The sequence below is a fragment of the Rhynchophorus ferrugineus genome, unplaced genomic scaffold (genome assembly GCF_030347505.1).
Source record: "Rhynchophorus ferrugineus isolate W39M unplaced genomic scaffold, kcgeb_rfMv2 rfM2, whole genome shotgun sequence".
NCBI lineage: Eukaryota > Metazoa > Arthropoda > Insecta > Coleoptera > Curculionidae > Rhynchophorus > Rhynchophorus ferrugineus.
In genome coordinates this window covers 30,181,879-30,207,573 of record NW_027472581.1, presented here as the reverse complement: position 1 = coordinate 30,207,573, position 25,695 = coordinate 30,181,879, and the positions used below count along the sequence as shown (strand labels likewise).

Here is a 25,695-nt window from a genome sequence, read left to right as displayed (position 1 = left end):
TATTTTATTCCTAGATTTTCCATGCCGATAATGACAGGGTAATGTTACACATATTTTTTCAAAAATATAAATTTTAATACTTTTCGTTGCATAATATGTAATGGTTTTCAGTTAATAAAATGCTACAGTTATTATATTAAAAATATGAATGACTAGTGTATGGCATATTTTTGGATTACAGAAGTTTAAGTTAGTTACGTTATGCGATGTGACGAATTTGCGCGTAAAATCTGTTTAAGAACTAATCAAATGCCTTCACAATAAAACTTTTTCTTTACAGGTGTCTATAATACATATTTAAACCAATCAAATTACTAGAATGGTTATCACTTTACCATCTGGATATTGGACTATTGAGTTTTTCCTTTATTACTCTATGAGCATATTATTAAAGATATTTTGAGAGATTCTATGAAAATTAGTCATTTTATATTTGAATTTTCATGATAACAAAGTAGAACATACTCAAGAAATAAGTTTTATCAAAATAGCTTTGAATCGGTAGATGCTCTACGTCGCTAATATTTATACTATTACATTTATTATAAACTTTTAATGAAGGTTATTTTAATATAACTTATGTCACATGTAGTATTTTTCCTAAACCACTTACAACAAATTGTATCTTTACTTAATGGTCATAACATGCATTTATATTTAATTAGAAATATATAATCTATTAATAAATATATTTTATAACATGTAGTACAGTTGCAAAAGACATGTAATCTCTACGTAATGTAAATAGCATATACGTAAAAAGAGAAAAAGGTATGGTGCAGTCAAGCGTGATTATAGAACATATATATGTATTATATAGAAAATAATAAGATCTATATCAGGAATAAATAATTAACGCAAAATTAACAAAACATCGTTGTTTCTTGACGCCGTATAATATCCCTCCCATCTATTAAGGCTTCTCCCTCACAAATGCGGCTTGATGAACACTTACATGAATCGAATTCCGACTCGTCTGTATAGCGATCATAAGAAAACAAAAACCATTAATGTTGTGGTAAAGTGAACGGCTCTTTTGTTTCCCCGACTCAGATAACTACAATAGGCTTCTATCAAGTCTACCCACAATTATCTCATCTGCTACGTCTCAACGTACTGATCTAATATCACGAACTAGAACTCTAACCATTTTCCAATACAAGAGATTATAAAACTCCACAAAATATAACAGTCTACACAACAGTTATCACACACTGAATCTAACAACAGTAAGATAGTTTCAAAATATATATATATATGACTAGAGTATTGATAGTGTGAATATACAAGAAATATAGTTTACACATGGTGCTCTTAAGATACATTGGACTTGGATAGTACTTTTACTGTTACGGAAAATTGAAATAGACATATATTTTAAAGGTTTGATGATTTATTCGACGATATACGCGAGATATACCTTTAAAATATATTTTCTCCCGTAGGAATACATGTTTGGCAGTCATAAATCTGGCTTTGAATTTTATTTTAATTAACATATGACGCAGGAGTAATACATATTCCCGTCGCCTTCATCATTTTTTTATTAATTTCATTTCAAATTTATTTGGGCACTGTATCATTGGTTAATTATCAACAGGACAATGTATCTTGCTATATATACATAATTTGGTAGTTTTTGATTTTAAGTCAATTAGAATATATTTTATTAATTCTTTTTTAACGTTTATTATATTATGTGTGATTTACTTTCAATGTTATTTTGAAAGGACCTTTATCTTATTAAAACATACTTCATTTGTTTTTTGAATTATATTTTCCAACTGGGGTTTTCTGGATTGAATCTACGCTTAATATGGACTTGGAACCATGATTTTTGGCACTAAGCCTACCGATTGACCAGTTTACAAATTAGAGACCATCCTAGAAGACTTCTGGTCTTATCCAGCCTGGTTATTGGCGACTATTCATTGTTGGATTTACACTGTTGCTTAGAGACATATACAATTAGAATTAAAAACATAAAGTACATCCCTGCTCTGCGGGATTCGAGCCCGTGATTATTGTAGCAGTAGGAGGATCATTATGTAATTTATTAAATTTTTTTTTATAAAACAATCTGAGAAAATCGACTGTTAACTCTATGGTATAGTAATTTCACAGACTTGATGAATGATTTTGAAAACTATAAAAATCAGTGTATCGACCAATAATAAATTGATAAGATTTAGATAGGAGCAAATACTGGAGAACTGAACCCAGATAGAATAAGCTTGAGCAATTTTGATGAAGATTTTTTACTACAACTTTAGAACCGATTGGAAAGTCCAATGGTGCCATAGTGATGAATGCTTGATAATTCAGAGTGAAAATACATAAAATACTGTGAAATTGCGAAATATTTGTTTGATAACATTATCGATAGGCAATTTGTTTGGATAGAGTTTTTTGAGACTCTTGTTAATTAGAATGATTCAGTTATTTCAAACCATAATAAGAAAACTACCCCATATTTATACTAACTTTAACTATTATGTTTAATAAATGTAAATTTTATTATGCTTTGACTGACCATTGAACGGGCCTTCAGAATAGTAAGTATAAAATATTACCAACATCTTTCCATATACCTTGAAATGCATCTTGACGCAAAACTTCCTTGAAAGGAGCTTATCCAAAAATTAAAAATAATAAAAGTATTATATTTAATAGGAAGAAAATCTAAATTACCCATATAATTTGCTGCTGTACAAGCAGATACTCACACCTATATGGGATTTTGGAATTGAGTTATGAGGATAGTTTGCGAGAAGAAATGTCAACATAACACAAGTATTTCAGAATAAAGTTCTGAGAAATACGGACCCAGATGCTAAAGAAACAATTACTTATATTAAGACCTTCAGATTTCAACTGTCATAGAGTAAATTAAGACATAAGAAAAAACTAAACTCCCATGTAAACACCGAAGTACCGCAACTTTTGGAAAATACTGAACTAGGACGCAGACTCAAGAGAACTAAACCGTGTGATCTCATATAACATAGTTGTATAGTGAAGTGCTCTAAATGTTGAAAAGTGCAACTAACTTGATTTTATTAGAAATTAAGTAAGGACCAATGGTTTTTTTTAGATACGTACCTAGTTTTAAGTTACTATGGAGACAAATTGTTAGTTGGCAACGACTATATATTAATAAAAAAAATCTTTCCATATCAAAACAGGAATTACAGAGACACGCTTCTTTTGCAGTTTTATTAAAATACACATTTTAATGAATGTAGCTTTCTGTTTCCAATAATTGTAATAGCTTCACCACTCTAATGGTGGTGGCGTATCTGAATATATATTTCTGGTATAAAATTTTGTTGTATCTACATTAAATATTTTTATCTTTTTCAATTTAACTTGTAATGAACTCTGATTTTTATTCTGAATATTTTTTTATAACACTATACAATTTCATTTTTTATTTAAAGAGTTAATATAAGAAAATAAGAATAATATTAAAAGCTATTCATCATTTATCAGACTATTTAAGGAAAAGCCTACATGTTAACTTAGAAACAAGCAAAAATGTATAGAATAACATTATTATTGATCAGATTTATGACGTACCATTCTTATTCCTACGTGTAGGTGAATTATTTAGAGGGAGTTCGTCTATTTACAGAAGACAATAATAATGTGTTTGTGGTGTAGACAGTAATCAAATCGAGACGGCCGACAAAAAGAGACAATCTTTTATTTCGTGGTGTATATGTTTGCAGAATATTTTGCGAAAATAATGGTGGGAATACGTACTTGCTCGGCCGACCAACTGGACAGCGCGAACGCCTTTCCTAAATGTTGCCACTGCGCGAAAGAAATCATAAGTTAACATTAATTGAGAATTGGATAGCATGTAACTAGGGGGTTGGGGAATGTTGGGCTTGGGTTGGTAAGTAGTAAATTGTAATGTTTCCAAGCCTAATATAACGATACTGGTGTCTCGAAATACTCTAAATCATCTTAATATCTAATATATACCATGTTTCTAGCTTTTTCGGCGTTACATTATAAACTAGCGGCCATTGACTATGTTTTGGCGACACTGGTAATGTCGTCTTTCAAACTTCAAATTTATTTTTTGTTTTATATCTATTTTAGAGGAGTTTGACTAATGGACTAAAGAAAGGACCATTGATTTTAGGTTTGTGAAATCGGATTTAATAAATCCAAAGTTAAGATAACAATATTGACACTTTAATGTCTAGGTCATCGTTTCTGAATCTTAATAGATTTGATATATAAGACGAAATTTGAAAAATGAAATCAGCATATCTAAATCGATACTATGAATGAAACAACATAGTATAATTATTAGGTGCTTGCGCGTATTTTGTTCAGTAATATTAGGGAAAAGGTGCAGTATCAGTATCAACAGTTGTCATCAAGAATATAACCTAACAATTAAATTTGATGGCTTTGGCATTTCTGTACATAAACTAACCGTTTGCTCTTTAGTATCACTAAGATTACAAAAACTACAAATTGTATTTATGACTTTCTCTGCTTTTGTTGTTTGAACTGAAATAAATTGCTAGGTTTTGAGGACCAAAAAAATTCGAAGATAATGAATTACAAGATTTTTGACAGAAAACCCAGCATAAATTCTCGAAGAACTTTCTCACTTCCCTAGCAGTTGACTTATCAATTATTATGGAATGGGAAATGTCTAAAAAGAAGGAAAACTGTTATCATACGAATTGATTGAAAATGTCCTTTAAAATTGATTCAATATCGAGGTTTTATTGCTCGCCAGGTAAAAGACAAGCTTTCTGTGGTGTATTGTAACTGGCGATAAAAGAGGATTTGCTCCAACAATACCAAGTCATAGGTTAGAACCAGGTGAATCATCCACATCGACACTGAAATGGAATACACACGGTCACACAATTTACCTGTCCATATGGTCGATATCAGTAATGTATAGTGTGGTTAGAACTACTAAAGCCAAGTGAAACTCTTAATGCGGATGTCCATCGACGTTAGTTGAACAAATTAGACAATCTATTGGTTCAAAAAGACCAGTAATGACAAGTAACAGACGCAAAATGATATTCTTGATGAAAATGATCTGCACGACAAAGCTCATTTTGCTTACAACGCTAGCCAGAAATATCGGGAAAAGTTGTAGAAAATGATGGAAAACTTTCTCAATAAAAGCCTGTTTAAAATAAAAAAAAATAGTCATAATAAATGCATGCTCCTAATAATATAAAAGGAAGTGAGTTAGTGCAAATGCAAGTAGTTGCAAAGCAATTAAGTTCATCATTAACACATAAACAACGATGGACTTTTTAAAAGGCTTAATTTGGATTTTATCATCTACCTTTTCCAGTTTAAGAAACAATGCACTAGACATTTATCATTTCTGGTGTTATCATAAATTAGCGGTCAGAAATGAAGAATGAGTGGAACTGAGGTTTGGCGGTAATAATTACAGGAAGGAAATTATGAGTTTGGATTGGTCAGTTTAGCCGTAATTCTGTTAGGTAATAATTAGCTATACACAAACTTGAGAAACCAATAATGGTATCTTTAACAAGAATGATTGATTAAGTATGTGCTTGAAGATTGGCAAAATCTTGACAATACATTTTGATTTACAGACGGATTATACATTATGTTAGTAAGACAAGTTGATTGAGAGAAGTGTACCAATATAATAAATATAATACACAAAACCATAATAAATATAAATTAACTTATATTTATCTGTGTTTCTGTTGGTTATTTTGAAAATGAATGGTAAGGCCTCCATTAATGACACCAATTATGATCAGAACAATGGGACAAGAAAGACGTAATGCTCAGGAAAGAACATGACCAATTAACAAGATTATGATGACTCAATTATTTCCATATTTAGTTGAAAAAATATATTAATGTTTGGCAAATAAGAAACTCTAGTTTTTCTAAAATAATGGATCAGCATATATGTTCACAGCTGCCATTAGTATAATTTATGAGATAATGTTAATTGCTCGGCCTAGTTTCTTATTGCTATGTTTTATCACTTAGATTACTATATGTTTTATGACTTAGATCACAGGAAAAATATTCAATAATATGATTAATTAGTTGAACTTCAAGCAGTTAGAAAGTGATATATGGAAAAGAGTGTATTTCTGAAAACTGAGGGTACTAAAATAAATACCATTTCTATTTCCAACAGGAAGATTTATTGCTATTGTCTTCTTCAACTAATCATCAATTAGTGGATGAGTAATTACCAATCACTAATTTATTCAGACAATGTAAGAACTAATGTTTTATTTAATTGAAAACTTAAATAAGGAATATGAGTTTTGGTCTGGTAAATTCGAATATAATTATATTTCCAAGCCTAAGACAACGACACTGACGTCCCCAACAAAATTTTAATTGACCAATATCTATAGTATTTCTAGCGCGTTCAAGATGGGTTTGAAAACTAGCGATCACTAAATGGTCAATGCAAGATCAGTGCTGTTTTTTTCATCAACGTGTCAAGTCACTTAATAGATATAGTATTCAGTAACTATTTTCGAGTGAAATCTATTTTTATTTGGAGGCCATGCAAAAAGTTTGGTGTTATTTTCGTGAATTTGCCTCCTAAGAATTATAATGCAATAAAATTCGAACTATAACAAATTAATTTAAATTTAAACTTAATGCAATGGTGAAAGCGGCGATAGTTATGATATATATGATGTATCCACTGTAATATATTTTTTATTTGTCGTAATATATGTAATAATAAGTACTATTAACAATATATGTATCTAGTTGATTTCAAATTATGAAATAAAAGCTACCTTTCAATTTCAAAGATAGATTATAGTGAGAGTAACAGAATAGTTAAAAGTAATTTAATAAACGTTGATAAATATAATTAATACACGTTCTAATCATTAAAATATATCCATATTATTAAAAAATATAATGTAAAAATTGATGCCCTATGGGTCTTAAAAACCATATATTCTTGATATATAAATATTTCATAGTATTGACATAGGTTCTACAATGAATACTGGAATAGTATGGGGAATATACTACGAATCTTATTTATTTTACACCGTAATTACACAATTACAATATTGAACGACCATAAAGATTTAATATTTTATATGGATTAATAGAAACTACAGACCGAAATATATAATATACAAGTTTGTTCAATCGATGGAAGATAAATTATTTTTTGGTTAGATATATTATTCAATATAATCTTGAACTTGAAAATGCCAGTACTAATAAATTTGTAATTTGTAGTCAGAATTTGAAAAACTGTCGAAGTGTATCAAATACGATCAAACAAATAGTAATATCTTTTACCAAAAACAAATCTTATTAAACAATGTTTTGCTGATATTTTATGCGAATAAAAAGAAAACTCGTGGAGCACGTTTATATCATAAAATCACCTGAAAAACTACAATAATATTTCTATTTAATTTCGTAGATTTTATTCCATTCGAAATTTCACTCAAAAATATAGTTATAATATATTTGGCTATATCTACCGCTAAAGCTGCCCATTCATGATAATTTATGGTCAAAAATAATCAGATATGAATAATTTCATATAATTTTATTCTCAGGTTTGTAAAAGTTTTTGATAATCGCTCGGTTATATAATATTCAGAAGAAATGGAGATATAGAGACGAAACACAGTTGATATAAATATTGCAAAAGTTTTGAGTTTTTAAAAGAACATGGTGAAGTGAGGGTTTGGTAATAGGCGATTCCTTCTGATTAAGAAAAATTGGTCTTCTGGAAATTAAATTGTTTTAAATTTTCATGTACTTCGATAATTTCAGGTATTATTATGACCTGATCATATGCTATCTAATTAATACTAATAACGATATATTAAATAAGTAATAGACATTTAATTTTTAAAAATTATTAAATATTCCTTAAAAGACATGACACAGAAACAAGTAGTTTAAACAATATTTTAAAATGTATAATAATTTTTTAACCCATTCCAAAAATAGCATACAATATATTTAATCAGTTATTATATTCTCTATGATCAATATATTATAGAATGTATTAGATTTTTGATATAACCACGATTGAAATTGAATGATCTAACCAAAACATTGACCACTGATTATTTTTGGCTGTAAAAGTTAGTTATCGTGAATGGGCACGACCAATAGTTAAAACACCGACTTCAAGCTGGAAGCTATTTAATTTTGATCGTTCTCCTACCATCGATGTATTTTTGGTAGGTGTTTATGCCGTGCTTGACCATACCCGCTTGCATCATGATCATCCCGACATCTGCAAAATCATCCATTAACAGCATTACTCCTTATCTGGGTACATACGTAATAACATTTAACTTTTCAATATTACCCATTAGAGTTATATATTACTCCTTGTACAGTCAATAATAAATATATATGAATGTATAGTACTTAAAACAAACTCACTCTAATCGCCCTAATATTATAATAAAGTACTAATTACGGCGAAAGGAAGAAATAAGTTCTAGTTAAATTTAGCCTCATTCACGTATCAAATATCATAGAAGTTAGCGATATAGCAGGAAGCAAAGCTTCACTATTTTTTATGTATTTTTATCCCAAAAATAAGGAACAATTTGATAATTTCGTATTTCAAACCCATAATATATTCCTGGTATTCTAATTATTATATTTTTCGCAAAGTCTATAAGAACTTTTCTGGCAAAAAAATTAATTTCTGTATTGGAAACATCGCCTTTAGGAATTGTATTTCAACAGATTGTTGATTTTTTAGCAAGAAGTACAAAAACAAGTATTTGGTGGCATTTTATCGTTTTATTTCTGAGATGGAAGTAGGGTTACAGCAACTCAAAAAGAAGAAGCTAGCTAGATATTTAATTACCAGTGACAATTTTTTAAGAAAATACTTATTAATATACTAAAAACTTTAAACAAAACATGAGTTCAAAAAAATATTAATGCATAAAATATGAGGAAATTTTCATTGATGTAGAAAATGTACTAAAAACAGTGTGTTTTAAATATCTTAATACTTAATATTAAATGATCCAGTTTCTTATTCATGTTTTTTAAAACAGTAGGAACCCACAATGTAATAAAATTACTTTCTTGCCTATATAATATTTCTCTTTTCATGTTGTCAAAATAATTTGCATTATAACTCAGAGAAAGAAAATTGCCACCAATATCCTTACCCTTAATTCCTTCTCAGATCATTTTTAAGGGGGTATTGTAGTTTAGGAAATTGAAAACATCAATAGATAAGACATAACAATGGATAGAAAAGGCTCACACCAAATTTGAACTAAATCGGTTCGGTTGAACTTGAGATATCATGTTAACCGCTTCGAAAAAAGTAGTTTATTTCATGTTTAGTTTTTAAGCTATATAAAAAAACCATCTTAACAGCATATTCTTAAAGGCCTTAACCCTTGAAAATATCAAAAAAGATCGATTTCTTGAATTTTCTAAACTGGTATACCCCCTTAATAACCGACTGTAACGGCCCTGTATCATATATCATCGAATCCCTCCCGCCACAACCGCACACAACCGAGGACAACCGAAGTTCGACGAACAGAAAAGAGTTAACCTAATTCATGCATGTAATGTGCAAAAGGGTATAGGATATGTGTCAGTATACATTCCTTAAAACAGCCAGAAATTCAACAGCCTAGAAAGGTATTCAAACTTCGGTTCGCTCACGTGATCGAAAACAAAATGAACGCATATTTATAGATATGTATGTAATCGGGTATAGGTTGTGCAGAACTTGACGAAACAAAAACAAACAAATCAAAATGGCTACAAGACCATCGAGGACAGCCATGTGTCTGCTTACGATCATGTATCTACAGGGTATCCTCGTTTCAAAAAAAATACGGTGAATAGAAGAATAATATAAACAGGTGTATGGTAGAATGCAGAATATTAACATTAAATGTGGCAAAAATTGATCCCAAACAAAACAGGTCTCTAGTACTATTATGTCAATTTCATCTCTTATATATAATGTTTCAAGAAAATCATTAATTAGCACTTAATAACACATCTAATATTAAAAATGATAACTTTTTAATTTTAATATTAAAAGCATAATTATAAGTTCTTTGAATAATAAATGTTGTTCCGCCAGATTATGTGATCGAAAGGGGCAATATCTGGTGAATACGATGTATGAGATAAAACTTTTCATGTAAACGTTTCTCAGTAGGTACATCCATGAATTAGACTTTTTCGGTTCATTAGATTCTAGATTTATATAACCTTGTATATTCTATGTCTGATAAAATATTTATATTCTACAAATTTATTCTGGAAACACTAGATAAGTTTGCTCATGTCCTCTTACTTAATTTAAAATAGTTCTTCACCCTAAAATTTAATTTCAACTGTACATTGATTTACTAATATTATAACCTTATTACAGCTTGTTCTCATTACGATGGCGTTAAAACATCATTACAATTAATAATTTACTTTTCAAAAATAATCAGATGTGTATAATTTCATATAATTTTATTCTGACGTTTGTAAAAGCTTTTGATAATCGCTGGGTTCTATAATATTCAGAAGAAATTGAGATATAGGGACAAAACATAGTAGATATAAATATTGCAAAAGTTTTTAGTTTTTAAAATAACATGGCGAAGTGAGGGATTGGTAACACGCGATTTCGTCTGATTAAAAAAAATTGGTCATCTAGAAATTAATGTCCTTCGGTAATTTTAAGTATTATTATGACCTGATCGTATGCTATTTAATTAATACTAATAACGAGATATTAAATAAGTAATGGACGTTTAGTTTAAAAGTTATTAAATATTCCTTAAAAGCCATGATATAGAAATAAATAGAACAATATTTTAAAATATATAATAAGTTTTTTTAACCCATTCCAAAAATAGCCTATACAATATATTTAATCAGTTATTATATTCTCTATGATCAATATCTTATAGAGTCTTTTATTATAGATTGTTCTCATGCTTGCCTCAAAGACATTTATTCCAGTAGTTGATAAACTACAATCAATGCTAATGTCGGCAAATCATGTTTTAACTTTATTCTTAATAAGTTATTGCCATAGCAATAGTTCTAAAAATCTTAAGATCTCATGAACTAGAATAGAATAGCGAATAAAATGATATCCATTTGCAAACAGCGAAAGCTTATTCAAGCTGCTAATTTAAACATATTCTTGTAAAAATAATAAAGCACTAATAATGAGTCAATATTATTATAATATATATTGTATTAGCAATTTTCATTTATTTTATTATAAATATATTTTTATCATCTCATATGATACATTATGTTTTAGCTGTAACCCATACTGATATAAAATATAATTTTCAATAGATACAGAAATGTTTCCTTTTTCAATTAATATTTAAATGAGAATGGATAACAATGAAACCTACAAAAGATTCGAGCACGAACAGAAACCTATTTGGTTTGGGGTCATTCTTTTTTCGACTAAAGAGAAAGGTAATAATAAAATCGGTAACAATAAAAATAGAGATGATCCACAGGCAAGATCTAGACCGATCTAGAGTCAATATATAGATCATAAATTACCTAGATCATGGGACCAGTTACGCTGTTGTTGAGTCACTAGAAGTCATCAGAAATTGTTTAGAAGTATAATCAAAAGTTAAAAGTAAATAAAGAACAAAAATTAAAAAAAAAACAAGACGAACGGAGTTAGTGAGCTCCGTTTTGAAATTGATTTTCGAATAGCTTTCGCGTCTTTTCTTTTTGGAGTTTGTGCTGGTGCTTCGAAAATTAATTTCCATCAGTAAAGTTTATAAATTAAAAAATAGGAAAAAGAGTCATATTGATAGCAACATGAACGGAGATTATGTACAGTATGTGTGTGGTCGATTTAGAACGCAAAATCATTTGCTGGTTAGACACAATAAACGGGGGTACGGTGGGAGGTGAGGGGGCTTTAAGTAATATGGAAAAAGAACTCACAATTTTTACATTTGCATTTCTTGATCAACGTTTCGTCTTTGATGTCTTCGTGACACGCTTTGCAGTAGAACCATGCCCTAAAATGATAGAGGAGTAATTTTCAAAATTAAAAGAATAATGTTTGTGTCCTACCGTTTTACTTCATCGGCTGACTGAGCTATGAAGAAGCCCTGGGTGTTGGCCACGATCTTGGCTCCTCGGGGATTGATGGATATCTTCGTGTCCGCTCCCTCGATACCCTTTACCTCAATGGCCAACAGAAGCAATTTCAGCTTTGTAAAGCACAACCTAATTTATTACCACAAACACATTATTACCAAGGTATGTCGTGATATTGTCATTCTAAGAGCATTAAAAATTCTTTGGAGCAAATAGTATTTGATCAGGATAATAGTCTTGTTAAAATTGTAAATTAATTTACAATTTTAACAAGACAAATTAAACTATTACCTTACTTGTTTGCTAATATAAAAGAGAAACATTGAACTGTTGTATTAGAAACTATTCAAACAAAGAATCGCAGTTGAAGACGCAAGGTAACAAAACGTGAGTTGAAGATGCCCAAAGACATTTAGCTATAAACTATTAGAACTAGATTCCCACTACGAGCATCACATGGTGTAATAAGGCCACCAAAACGGATGTCAGTAGCTCAGCCGAACACAATTAGAATGTGGAAGACAAACACTTGGGAAGCCATTCCATACAACTATTGAAATTTGGTTTAAAACAAAGAAATTATAAGGATAATCAAAGGCATTAAGTGCTATTGAATCACAAACTCACGATCATCCAATAATTGAAAATATACTCAATACTCTACACGAACTGACTAAACTAATCAGAAATATTTTCCTTGTCGAGGAAAGATATTTCCCAGCTACATGGGAATCAAGGGAAATAAAATGGTCAACTTCAAAGTCCTAATATTATACAAAGATCCTTCCATTGAAACTAAGCTTAATGATTTGATCCAGTTGGTATGGGACCTATTTGAGGATGACAACAAATAAAGTCAATAAATGTAGACAATAAAGCACGTTATTTTCCTCTTTTATTATCCTTTCCAAATCCAGAACCTGCCAGGTCATCCTAAATTGGTTCATGCTGAGACACTGTAGAGCTATGCACTCATATCATTCTCAGAAGTGAGGGGAGATCACCCAATAATATCGCCGACGTGGCGGTCCAAACACACTATTTGACATAGTTACCCTAAAAGACCTGTTCAAGCTCTTTTGGTTCCTTGACATCCTTGAACTAAGAAACAATATATGACTCCAATAATTATTTTACTTGTGATCAGTTTCATTTACAACTATTCCATGTATCCAAGTCCAGTATTATATGCTTAATTCTTTTAACTGTGTACATTTTGTACTCTTTTATTCACATTTTATTATATACAAATTGTTTTTGTTTTTCGACATGTTCTTGTATATTGTAATTAATTATTCTATCTATACGTATTTACGTTTACCCACTTTTTATTATATACAGATCAGTCATATACAGTCTCCCTGTATTTTAACATTTAACATATCTTTGTAAATTGTAATTCATAATCCATAAAACTCTCGTTGTAGTTGCCAAGTAACACATATAGAGTTGACGCGAAATTTAAAAAAAAATGCGATGAGTAAGGTGTCCAGACATAAGGGTTTCATTTATAGATTGCAATCCTATATTGTACTAAGCAGTATGGTTTGTGCTCTTTGGCAGTTTTGAATATATAGAAATAAAATTATCCATTTGTCTATAAGGTTTTTCATTTTATTATTTGCTGTAAACATATTATTTCTCATGGTTGTACTTTTTGTTAAGCTAATTGCTCAAAAGTGATTTTAATGCCTTGGAATAAACTAGTCTATAACAAAAGAAAAGTATAGACGATTTATAAGAAGTATCCTTAATGTTGTCTATTCTTTTCCTTATTTTAAGTAGCAACAATAACAAAAGCTTTTGACTAAACATAGAAAGGAAACATCTAAAGCGACAAATGCGTGCTCGAATAAATCCAAGCAAGGTTTATTTACAAAACTATACGATTCCAACAGGCGAGATTTTGTATTGTTTTGGGGACTGTCAAACAACAACGACGGCTTTCCAGACAAGCGCTGGAGAATCATCAGCTGTTCCGTCAAAACCAATACAAGTCAAAATTCCAAGCTCTATCCCCCTAAAATCGTTATTTGTTCGAGAAAAAAAAATACCAAAAGGAAACGAACCAAAAATCATGTAAAAAACACAACTATTCTATCGGGTTAAAAAAATACGAGTAGCAAAATTTCTAAGTCTACTACGATTAGTAACAATTAGTAGTTTACAATTCACAACAATGTGTTTTTAGGTAATATTCGATTTACTTTATGATTGATATTATTTGGATGTATTTACAATAAAATATTATGCAAGTTCATGGTAAATCAGTGATACAGCATTGAAATTTACCATAACAAAAAGTAAAAATAATATTTTAGGTGGACATTATGTGTCGTTGAAGAATATATATAAATATATGGTGTTATAGTTGTGTATACGTAATTTTGAAAATTCCTATTAATCATTATTAGTTGGTAGTTCTTATAATTATGTAGGTTATTATTCTGTAAAAAATATAGTTTACTTTTTTATTAGAATATTACACCCGCTTTGCATGAGTTATTAATAAATATATAATTTGTTATAGGGTCTTTATGTTATCAGGGTTATCCTTGTCATATCAAAATTTCTTCTGAATGTTTGAATGTGTAAATAGAGTTTTACTCTGCTTGAAATCTACAATTTTGAAAATATTTCAACCTATCAATTGGCGACTATGCAAGGTTTGGCTGTAATATATTAGGTTCTTGCATGTATTAGGGTCATTTTTTGTCACTTTAAAAACATTATAATCATCTTCGTAACTTTTCAAAACAAGAACTATTACTCGCTATTGTTTTGTTTAATTGACGACGGTAAACATCTCAGTGGCATTCATCTGCAGTAATATTTCATTCGGTTTTAGCGGCTTTTAAAACCTAACTCCTTGCTACAGAGCACCTTGCCACAACGCAGTAAAGCTTTATGGATATTAATTTTCAGCTTCATTGTCAATGTTGTCACTGAAATGATGTCCAAGTGTCAGGCTTTCTATGACTTCTTCTGGTTAGTATTGCCATAGTAGCTAAATTTTTCGTTGCTAGTCACAATACGCAAAAAAATGTAATTTTGAATAAATTCAAGATATAACTATTTTCCCTCCTTTTGGATACTTCCTTTCACATGTAAATGTCTGGATACATTTGGTTCAGCTGCTGTTGAGCTATCTGAAATATGCTTGAACCTTTGAGCTGGGTTTTTGTTCAATTATTTTAACAATTCATTGCCTTTTTTTCATCCTTCATGTCACCCTTTTCATTGACATCAAAACCACCACTATTAAGTCGTTCAAATTAAAATTTGCTTCGGCAGCAGATATATTTAAATCTAAGAACCAAAGTAATACGTATTGAAAATTCAATTTTGAGCATTCCATAATTAGTGTATGTGCATTCTGAATAATACTAAATTTAAAATTTCTGTTTTATGTAGAAAATTATCAAACCATCTAATTAACAGTTAGGTTAAAATGTTTAACAGTGGTTTACATTAATATTTCACATTTTCACCAATATTGTAGATCGAAATACATGCAAGCATCTAATATACTAAAAGTATATAATAAACAATATTAAGCATATAGTGGAATTGAAAGAAAATTAATATCTACTTTATTGCAATATTGCAAAAAAAATGGAAATATGTATTAAAATATTACTCGATCAAATACAACTTTTATGCTATATGTTCAGTTAGACAAAATTTAGCAGCAGATTAAGCTCTTTTGGTTGGTTTAAAAAAATATGAAAAGAAAATAGTCAAATCAAATAACAAATAGGAGTAACATAAAATCAATCACAAGCTACTAACTGAAATAGAGATGTATATAGATTTGGAATATAATTATATCACTAATTTACCATAAATATAATGTTGGTTAAGTAAATGTGAATACATCATCGTATTAGTTGTTGGAAATTCAAGCCATGACCGAGATTATTGTGTGAGATGTGAATGGTTGTGTTAATTAAGAAGTTGAAAGCCTTACTCGCTGGCCTGAGGAAAAGTCATGCCCGTGAAGGAGGGGGACAGAGTCTCAGTATACATCTCACATCCAGTCCCTTGGAGATAGTCGTTCTGCCACACTTGGGTGTCAGGAGACTGAAAAAAGCCATCTAGGATCTCCATTCTATGATTTTTCACCGTGACAGATCAAGATACGTCGCTTGGTATCCCGTTTTTACGTGACGTATTTTGATTGTTAGTAGCGGAAATATGATCTTTTTGTTTTATACAGAGGACGTGCGCAGTTTTGATATGAATCTAAATCTAAAAGGCAACTTATTTTTATTAGTTTTAATATTCATTATTTACAGATTGGTATTCAAATATCTGGCTTTGAAATATTCCTTAAAACAGTATATTCACTAGTTTTAATGGAACTGAAAATCGAAATCAGTTATTAAGTTGTGTCTACATTTGAAAACAGACATTTCTACTGTTTCCGCCTATTAATTTGTAGAAATAAAGAAGTATAACACAGGTTTTACTACTTTAATAAATAGTTAGAAATACGGCCAAAGTTTATCTTTTGATGGTGAAACAAATGTTCCTAACTTGGTAAAATTTTTGCTTCGTTAAAAACTTGCTACTGACTTGGTGGTGGTGTTATATCATATGATGAGCTATATTTAAAGCGTAAATAGAGATTTAACTTGACAGAGAACTTGGAGAAATATTTCGCGACGTCCAAAGTCCAGATAATACTACAATACCTTTTTGATACATTTTATATGTTTTTTTGGGAAATACACACTGATGTATTAATCGGCCTTTCTTGTGTATTAATGCAACAGAACAGTAGTAATAAATTTATTTGTAAATTAGGATTGTACTAAGCATATCTAATGTAAGATGTAATTAATTAAAAAAAATATGTCTAAATCGTTGTACTAAGACTCGTGAAGTTATTTGATTGATTCATTTCATTTCTACGGTGAGTTTGTTGCCTGTTTTGGGCGCAATTTTCTATGTGTGTGACCTAAGGAAGAGTAGGTTTAGATTTTTTTATACGTTTTTTGTAACAAAATTATAATTAAAATTAGTTCGTTGTAATGCATTTTCGATCTGAAAGGTGTTGTATAGGAAACGTTATAGTTAAATTCTATTCCGCGTTCGATTCCTAGAAAAACCTTTAATGCCTTGGCAACGTTTCAGAAGAATCTGATCCGTCATTATCAGGTCTTACGACAATAATTATGCAAGCAAGACCTGATACATAGATATATTAACATATATTGTTTTTTTTTGTAAGAAAGTTAACTTATTTTTTCCTAAGCTAGTACCAAAATGGGCTTAAACAAAACAATGTCTAAATTATGAAGGTAAATGTACACTACAAGAATATTTTTAAAGTTAATCAATATCTGAATATTGCCAAATTTATAGCACTTTAAAAAGCTTTATTATTATTTATTATTTGTATATATTTGTATATAAATTGTAAGAGGTTAATTTATCTAAGATATCTATTTTGTAGAGGTAAAGCATTATCTCCTGCCTCCCTTAGTAACTTTGTCAACATTCTCTTATTTATGCAGGTCTTTAAGCTAGATCCTTTATTTTATTCCTAGATTATGTCAGACGTAATTTTAACAGATATATTCCTATTCGCTGTACGATACATAATATTTTACAAGATAAAACGTTAGAAAGAATGATGATATATATTTCTTGATATATGATATATTTTTGGATTAAAGAAGTTAAAAGAATTTTAATAGTGAAAAATGAGGTGTTTCTTTTTGATATAATAAAACAAAAATACTGAATTTTAATATTTACGCATATAGTTTCTTTTATTTATTTATTATGGTATATATTATTTCTATATATATGTTTTATGATTTTATTTAATTTCTTTTAACAAATTTATTCGATAAATTAAATAAAATTCTCAATTTCATCTTTATTGGCCAATAAAATGTGACGTCAGTCACGTGACACCATTTTCGTTTAAGATTCGATCTGAGTTTTCAAAACAAAAATATTTTTCTTGATAGGTGCTTATAATGGAAATTTAAACTAACCAATCGAATTACACTAATGGCGATCATAGTACCATCTAGTTATTGGATGTTGCAAACTTCTCCCCAGAGTTGTCTTTCTTTTTACTTTAAATTATTTTATTTTAAATTACTCCAGGGCTCTCACTTCATTTTTCAATTAAATTGAAAATATAATTCAAAACTGTTAAACAATAAGTAATACTAAAATTAATAGTCATAGAAAGGATGTCAGATAAAATTGGAGTCAAGATAAGCCAGAACTCTAATATAATATACTTTTTTTAGATGATACAAGTAATTATCAATATCACTGATAAAACTGAGGAATATAGATTAGATTAACGACTAGCTTTGTAAATGAAGAACAGCGATGATATTTTAACATAGAGCATAGATTTCTTAGTTTCAAGAGATTAAACTATGCTGTAACTTATGTTGGCTAATTGCAGCTAGGGGTTTGTCAGATCCTTAATTATCAATCTATATAATAATTTTATTATAACTATTTACCGTAGATAATATAACATATATCAAAACTGCGCTCGTCTTTGATCAGTATACGCAAAAATATTTTAAAACAATAAAGAAAAGAGAAAGGAGTACAACAATTAAAATAATAAAACATCAACAGCAGATTTACCACAAAAGCTAGCTGAAAATAATGAGAACGATGGTACTGAACATCTTTTATTCGAGCTGTAATAAAACAACAAAAAGAAACAGAACGGCGTTTGGCACTGTGGAAGGTCTTCAATCCAACATCGGTACGTTCTAATTTGGTGAATCAATCGGAGTTAATATGATTACAGTCTAGTGTAATTTCTCTCTCAATATATTGATAATATTTACAAATGTATGACTAGAATTCTGTAATAATTTTGTTACTTCTGTAGGTAGAATTTTTAAGCATAGTGTATTATCGTGTAATTATCGGCAAATTAAATTGAAAGTAATTTCGCAGGAGTAATTATAACTGTTAATATGTTAAGTGTTTGAAATGAATTCGTATATTTCTACGAAAGATGGCATAGGTATAGCATTGCGTTGTTCCTTCAATAGCAATAATTATATTTCACCAGATATATGTGTTAATATATACATCAATGACTCGGATGTCTGACAAAGCTATATCATTAATAGTTTAAATATATACAATGCGCTAATGTTTAAAAGTTATGAGAAATTGATAAACTAGTGATAAAATTGACTTCCTTAAAATAAATTTGACGGTTTTAAATTCAGGGATATTGAGATTATAAGCAGGAAACTGCTGTTAGAAACCAATTATAGTTATCGCAACACTTCAAAGAGCTATTCGCAATTAATTTTTAACTAATAAGACATATTAAGAGTTTGTCTTTTTTTACTTTTAAAGCAATTGATTCTAAATTGATTCTTTTATAAAATCCACTAAATATTTATAAATATTAGCTGTCTATTTGTTTTGTTTGCATAAGTTGTTTTATAATTCGTTCAGAATTTCAAACAACCATTAGCTCACAAATGGTCTTAATTTTGTAACCAATGTTGCCAGTTGGTAATATTTTAGAGATATGTAACATTTGCGATAAAAATATTTGATTGAAATTTAATTAAACATTTTTAACCATTAAATTAATCAAATTATATCTTAATGATAAGCAATTTTAGGTTTTATTGCCTTTTTTTTAAAAAGCATTTTTCTTTCTATCGATTGATGATTATTTAAAAGTACTAAGCGTAGACCAATGATACTTTTTTCATTAGTACAGGAAATATTTGATGATTTCTGAATAATATCAATCCGATGATCATCACTATCATAATCATCAGTCCATAACTCGTGTTTAACAATCGCTATTTATCGCTATTTATATCTTAATCCATATCTTTCTTGGAGCTGTTTCAATCTTCTTCCGAATCTTTCTCATCAATCAATTTAAAGATTATTTCGCCACAGGAATCTGTGAGGAATTCATTGACTTTTTGTTGGACAGTCATGTTCAAACTATTATAATCTGCATCCCTGAATTTGTTCCTCAACTTTGCATTGATATCGGAAAGAAACATGTAGATTTTACCTTAGGTATCGTATCTGAAAGATCTAAAGCTTACAAATGTCACATTGTAATAGTATCTAGATCTCGGTGTTATACAGAAGGATTGACAAGATGAGCATTCGAAGGAGACAAATTTAGTTTTTACTGCCACATTTCCTCTTTTCCAGATGCACTACCTTAGAGAAGCAAAAGCTGCTGTAGCTTGGCCGACTCGGCTTATCATATCGGAGGCACTTTTTTCTCCTGTATTATTGATTGATTAAAATTTTGTAGCGATATTTGAAATATGTTGCTATATTTTCCATATTTTTAATAATGTAGTTATATTGATTACATTTTGACACTAATTTATTCTGATACAAAATAATTATAATTAAATATCTGCCACCTCAGGTGTAACAAAATTATTAAATACAATAGAACCTCGATTACACAGGAAAATACTCTTCATGTAAATTAAGAGTCATTATTAATAATAATTCGTATATTTCAATTCCCATAAATTGTATTGTTTTTGTCAAATTATTTATTATTTTGTTAGTATGAATGTATTAATTGTGGACATTATTTTTAATTGGCCACATTATTATCTAGATTATTTATTTAAATTATTGTAATAGATGGAACAATCTTTTCTTCATGTCTACACTTTTTATTTTTATATTTCTTTTTAATAAATGTATTTCTTTAGCTGATGCACTGTGTGCAAATTTTTCTTGTCCTATAACATTAAATAAAACGGCTTTTTTTGTCAAATTGTACATACTGGACACAAAAGCTTATACGGATTTTTTGTAACATTTACTATTTTAGACTTATGATAAATTAAAGTACTATAAATAAAGACAATATATTTACAAATAGACAATGAATCAAAATAGTTCAGGTTTAAGTGGTCAATAGAAAAAATGAACCATATATTCTGAAAGAAACAGACGAAATTTTTACTTTGTCATTTTTTTTGTAAATTTTTACCTCTTGTAAAATAAAGTAGAATCCTCTTTCATTACGAAACAGTGGTAATCTAATAATGTTAGCATCCCATCTTCCTTTATAACGCTCTTCTATCTATTTTATATTCTGGTGAAAGCGTTTACCTTGTTCGTCATTCGCCATTGAAAGTGAAACGGGGCAAAATCGAAATGGGAATGCAAAAAATGAATTTTTAAAGATATTTTGCATCGTTTTACCTTTTTGTAACAAATAAACTCTATATTATAGAATGGTACAAAAACTCGGCATTTTCGGCTTTAAGATTGCCGAAAAATATATGAATTACTTTTTTTAGAGATAACCAAACCGCTAACTTTTCGCGATAAGATTTTCATCGAATTCATTGTTTTTCTAGTTTTCCTATTTGGGGGCAACAAAAATGCTTTCTTTTAATTTAGCATCATTTAGTTTAGAGACAATAGTTTTCAGATACAAAAATCCTTTACCATTTTTTACCCATGGCTTTGACAAAATATTTCTTTAAATCAAGTTTTATATATACGGGTGAAAGAATGACATTTTTCTGTGGAATAATAGTTTTATATTTAGCGTTTGATTTACCACAAAGTCAGTTTTTATGGCCAATCTTTAACTTCATAGTAGCAATACACCAATTGTCCCACAAACAGAGAAAAAACAATATTTTGTGAAATCTTCTTGTAGTCCAAGCAATATAGCAACAACTTTTAAATCAGCACAAACTTTCCTGTCGTATTCTTTGTATGTGATTAAGTCTAAAATTAGATTCATGTTTTCATACGTTTCTTTTAAAACTATATCGGCTGCCATTATGGAGTAATACAGCTTTTAAGCGTAAATAGAATTCACTCCATTACTAGGAAACGTGACATGTTAGGCAACCATGTCAATACACAGTATTTTAACAACGAAATAAGTAATTCAAAACACGTCATTTTATTTATGTTAGAAAAATTATGTCACACAGTGTTTTTATATCAAAGCTTCGTACATAATTTTAAAAATATCTTATTCAATGATTGACATTTCATTTTCAAATAATATACTACAATATTTTACATATTATTACCAAATAAAAATCGTGGTTGTAAATTAGGACTAATCGAGGTTCTACTAGTCTAGTCCAATTGAACGAAAACAGACAAAAAAGGACAAAAAACGAGAAGGAAGACAGGAGATACGACAGCGAGTGAGACAAAGACAGAGATTGAGACTGGTTCGTCGGCAACACACGCACAGAACGGAGGGCACAGTTTGGCGGGTGCAAGTTGGTTTGTCACTTCGACGTAGGAGGGCGACTTACTCGGCCGCGTGGGCAAAAGGTATGCCTATGAAGGAGGGGCTCAGCGTCTCCGTATACATTTCCATACCCGTACCCCGCAAATAATCGTTGGTCCATATTTGCATGCCTGGCGACTGTAATCATTGCAAATGGTGCAATCATTTCGCACAAAAAGAACGGGAGTGTTGATGATGTTTTACCGTGATTAAAAATATCAAACATAATATCAATGTCATAATTGGTATGCAGTAGGTGTTCAAATTACTATTAGGGACAGTATTTATGAAATTTATAGTTTATTATATTTGTTTGAATAAATTATGCTCTTTTTAAAGGCTTTTTTATCTTAAATATGTATCACTATTATTGTTTTTGCTAAGTGGTAACACAGTATATGCGCGTCATTTGTCAATTGTGTAACATTTATTCTCATTATTGTATTGTCTAGATATTATGATTATATTACTTTTAACCAACTTTTTTTGTGTCTAAAATAGTCAAAAGGTAACTAATGTTTCGTATGATAATACTTTTGCTATCTTTTGTCTACGAGTTTACATTATATAAATGCTTCGATGCGATTACCTTAAATTTTCAACATTACAGAATGAGTGAGGCTTGAAAGAGAGGTCTAGTTAAAAGGTTTAGTTTAGGTTTAGTCTAGAGAAAATTAAAATTGATAATAAAAGGCCTTTTGAAGCCTCTAATCTTATTGGTAAATATGGCTGAAAAAGAATGACCACACCTCGTTCCGATCGAAAAATAAGAAACATCTTACTCGAAAATAGTAAAAAGAGCGTTGCTCATTTGATTACGGTAATAAGCGACGAGAGTGTAAAGATTTCGAAGGCAACCTTCCAAAAAAAACACGTTTAACCTACAGCATGAAATAGAAACGACTCGAATAAGCTAGAAAAAATCGAAATATAACTGTCGCCTGAAGTAGAGTAAGTATAACTTCATTGGACAATAAAATTGGCTAAAAACGATTTTCTAGTAATAATTATATTAATTTACAGATGTGGTTTTCCGACTAATCAACCTTCCAAATTTTAACAAGTTCTTTGGTAGGACGATGCCGTGGTGTAAAGAGGGTTAGTAGTAATATCCGGTAGGGGTCATGGTATGGTTTGTCATCTTAGCCAAAGGCTTGGGACGCCTATACATTGTAGAAGAGACAATGAAATAAGACGAATACAAGCGAGTACTAGAAAGCCGGTTACTATGCAGATTAATGGATGGTTTCCTGATGATAACTACACTTTTATACATGATTCGGCACCGTGTCAGAAATCCAGAAGTGTTACTGTATATTTGGCGGAAAAAATTACTATTTTGCCTTGGATAGGGAATTCAGCAGATATGCATCCCATAGAAAACATGTGGGAACTCACTAAATAGGCAAATGTAAAAGAAGTGATTACCACCAAGTAGCAGTTAATTGAAACTCTCATCAGAAAATGGGATCACAACTCCAAACTCCAGAAAGATGCGAAAACATGTAAACCCTAACGCATAGAAGCTCATATTGGAGCAAAGGGCGGCATTACTAGATATTAACATTAATTAAATTATTTTATAATAATATTAAAATTACCAAAACGAATATTATAAAACTGTTTCGTTTTCTGTAGTTTACAGATACAAATAAAAGTATATGAGACCCCCAATTAATCATTGGTTACAGAAGTCCAATTAAACTAGAACATTTAATAATCTCAATATTGCCCCTAATAATTTCTCAACCCGCTGTAAAAATTGGCCTATAAATTAATTTTAATCTATTCATAACCGATGGTATTACCGTGTATTAAATTACATCCGGTACGTTTATAATCGACTTCATGATGAAGACTCATTGACAAGCTTCAGTTTTCAGCAAGTGTTATTTTGTCAAAGTATTTTTTTCAGTGCGTTGAGAATGTCTGTATTTGTATAGAGTAAATTGCTTTTGCCCTAAGTTTTACTTTTTTAAGAAAAAGAAAATATCAGCTTGGTGCGGTAAGCTATGACCTGCAAAAATCTAATGAAACCACCAATGGGAATCGCTATCGACTACAATTAATGCCCTTGAGTCAAGTACTGCACGAAAAACGGTCAGATCATGGGCAAAAACACAACAATGTTATTCTTCAGCATCACAAAACTCGACACTTATACTACTTATTTCGACATATAAGTCCTGACCTGTCTGAGAAACGCATCATTTTTTATGAACATACCAAAAAATGGGTGGATTCGTAGATAGTCTCAAAAAATACATCGTTTTTTTCCGAAATGGAGTCCATAAAAATTGGGAAACAGTAGCGGTTATCAATGGACAAAATTTTTAATAAAATATATTGTACCTATTTATCGCAATAAAGCTTCAAATTAAAAAATTAAAACTAATTTATAAGCCATAAATATACATCTCTAAACTTAGATACCAAGCCTCATATTGTATACTTTCTCTATTTCAATACAACTAATTTTAATGTGCTAAAACATCATCAATATCAAGGAAGGAAAAAGGAAATCTTGCTGACTGTTTACCAGTGTGTTTTGTGATCATCCACAATTATTCAGTTTGGTTTCGATTTAAAAAACATTGATAATCAGTCATCAAAACTAATCCCGTCTGCTGTTGATATAACCAAAACGATCCAGAGCAGTGAATTCAGCTTTCACCAGAATTGAAACCGAAAAAGAAACAGAAACAGGAGAGAGATCACAAATCGGTCACTTACAGTTTTAAAGGAGCGCATGGCGAAGAGATTCGCCATCATGGTGGAGAACCCTGGAGCGAGACACGATTGAGCAATAAATCCCAATTTCAATTCGGCAAGGCAGATCACGTCGTCGCCTTGTTTCCAATCCCACGATGGAATGTTCAATAGATAAGCCTGCAAAATAAAAAAAACGACGTTATTTTCCATATGTGCACAGTCCGCCACAAAATTTATGTTACTAAAAATGTTACAATATAAAATCGGAATTTTATCCCAGATATATATTAAATCCAAGGAAACCGTGCTTCATAGACTATAATGAAATTTCCAAAAGAGCCAATTCAAGTTGTCTTATATTGTTCATCTTAGAAGCTGTAATTTTAACTGTTGCACTATTAAAGTAATACTAGTAGACTATTGAAGTAAACCCAAATAAGTTATTTAAATATCCAAATATGCTGAAAATGTATGTCTGATGGGGGTTAAATTAGGCTAATATGATGGTATATATATGATATATAATGAAAGCGGTATACAGAGATTTTTGATGTATCAATTTACAATATTATTAT

General features: G+C 29.9%; 1 protein-coding gene across 19 annotated transcripts in view; it reads right to left on the bottom strand.

Moving 5' to 3' along the window:
- slo (calcium-activated potassium channel slo) overlaps positions 1-25,695 on the bottom strand; it is a 148,535-nt gene that overhangs the window by 26,565 nt on the left and 96,275 nt on the right. For 8 of the 19 annotated variants that reach the window (XR_013004270.1, XR_013004269.1, XR_013004271.1 and 5 more), the window contains exons 13-16: positions 25,142-25,297; positions 16,100-16,212; positions 12,103-12,258; positions 11,971-12,047 (exon numbers count right to left, since the gene is read on the bottom strand). Coding sequence is in view for 12 of the 19 variants with exons in the window: in XM_076394891.1 (XP_076251006.1) it covers positions 11,971-12,047; positions 12,103-12,258; positions 16,100-16,212; positions 25,142-25,297 (502 nt within the window). In the remaining 7 variants the exon portion in view is untranslated. Of the gene's footprint in view, positions 1-955; positions 977-3,765; positions 3,817-11,970; positions 12,048-12,102; positions 12,259-16,099; positions 16,213-22,433; positions 22,547-25,141; positions 25,298-25,695 lie in introns of all 19 variants that reach the window. The other 11 variants (XR_013004265.1, XR_013004266.1, XM_076394886.1 and 8 more) reach the window with 3 other exon arrangements.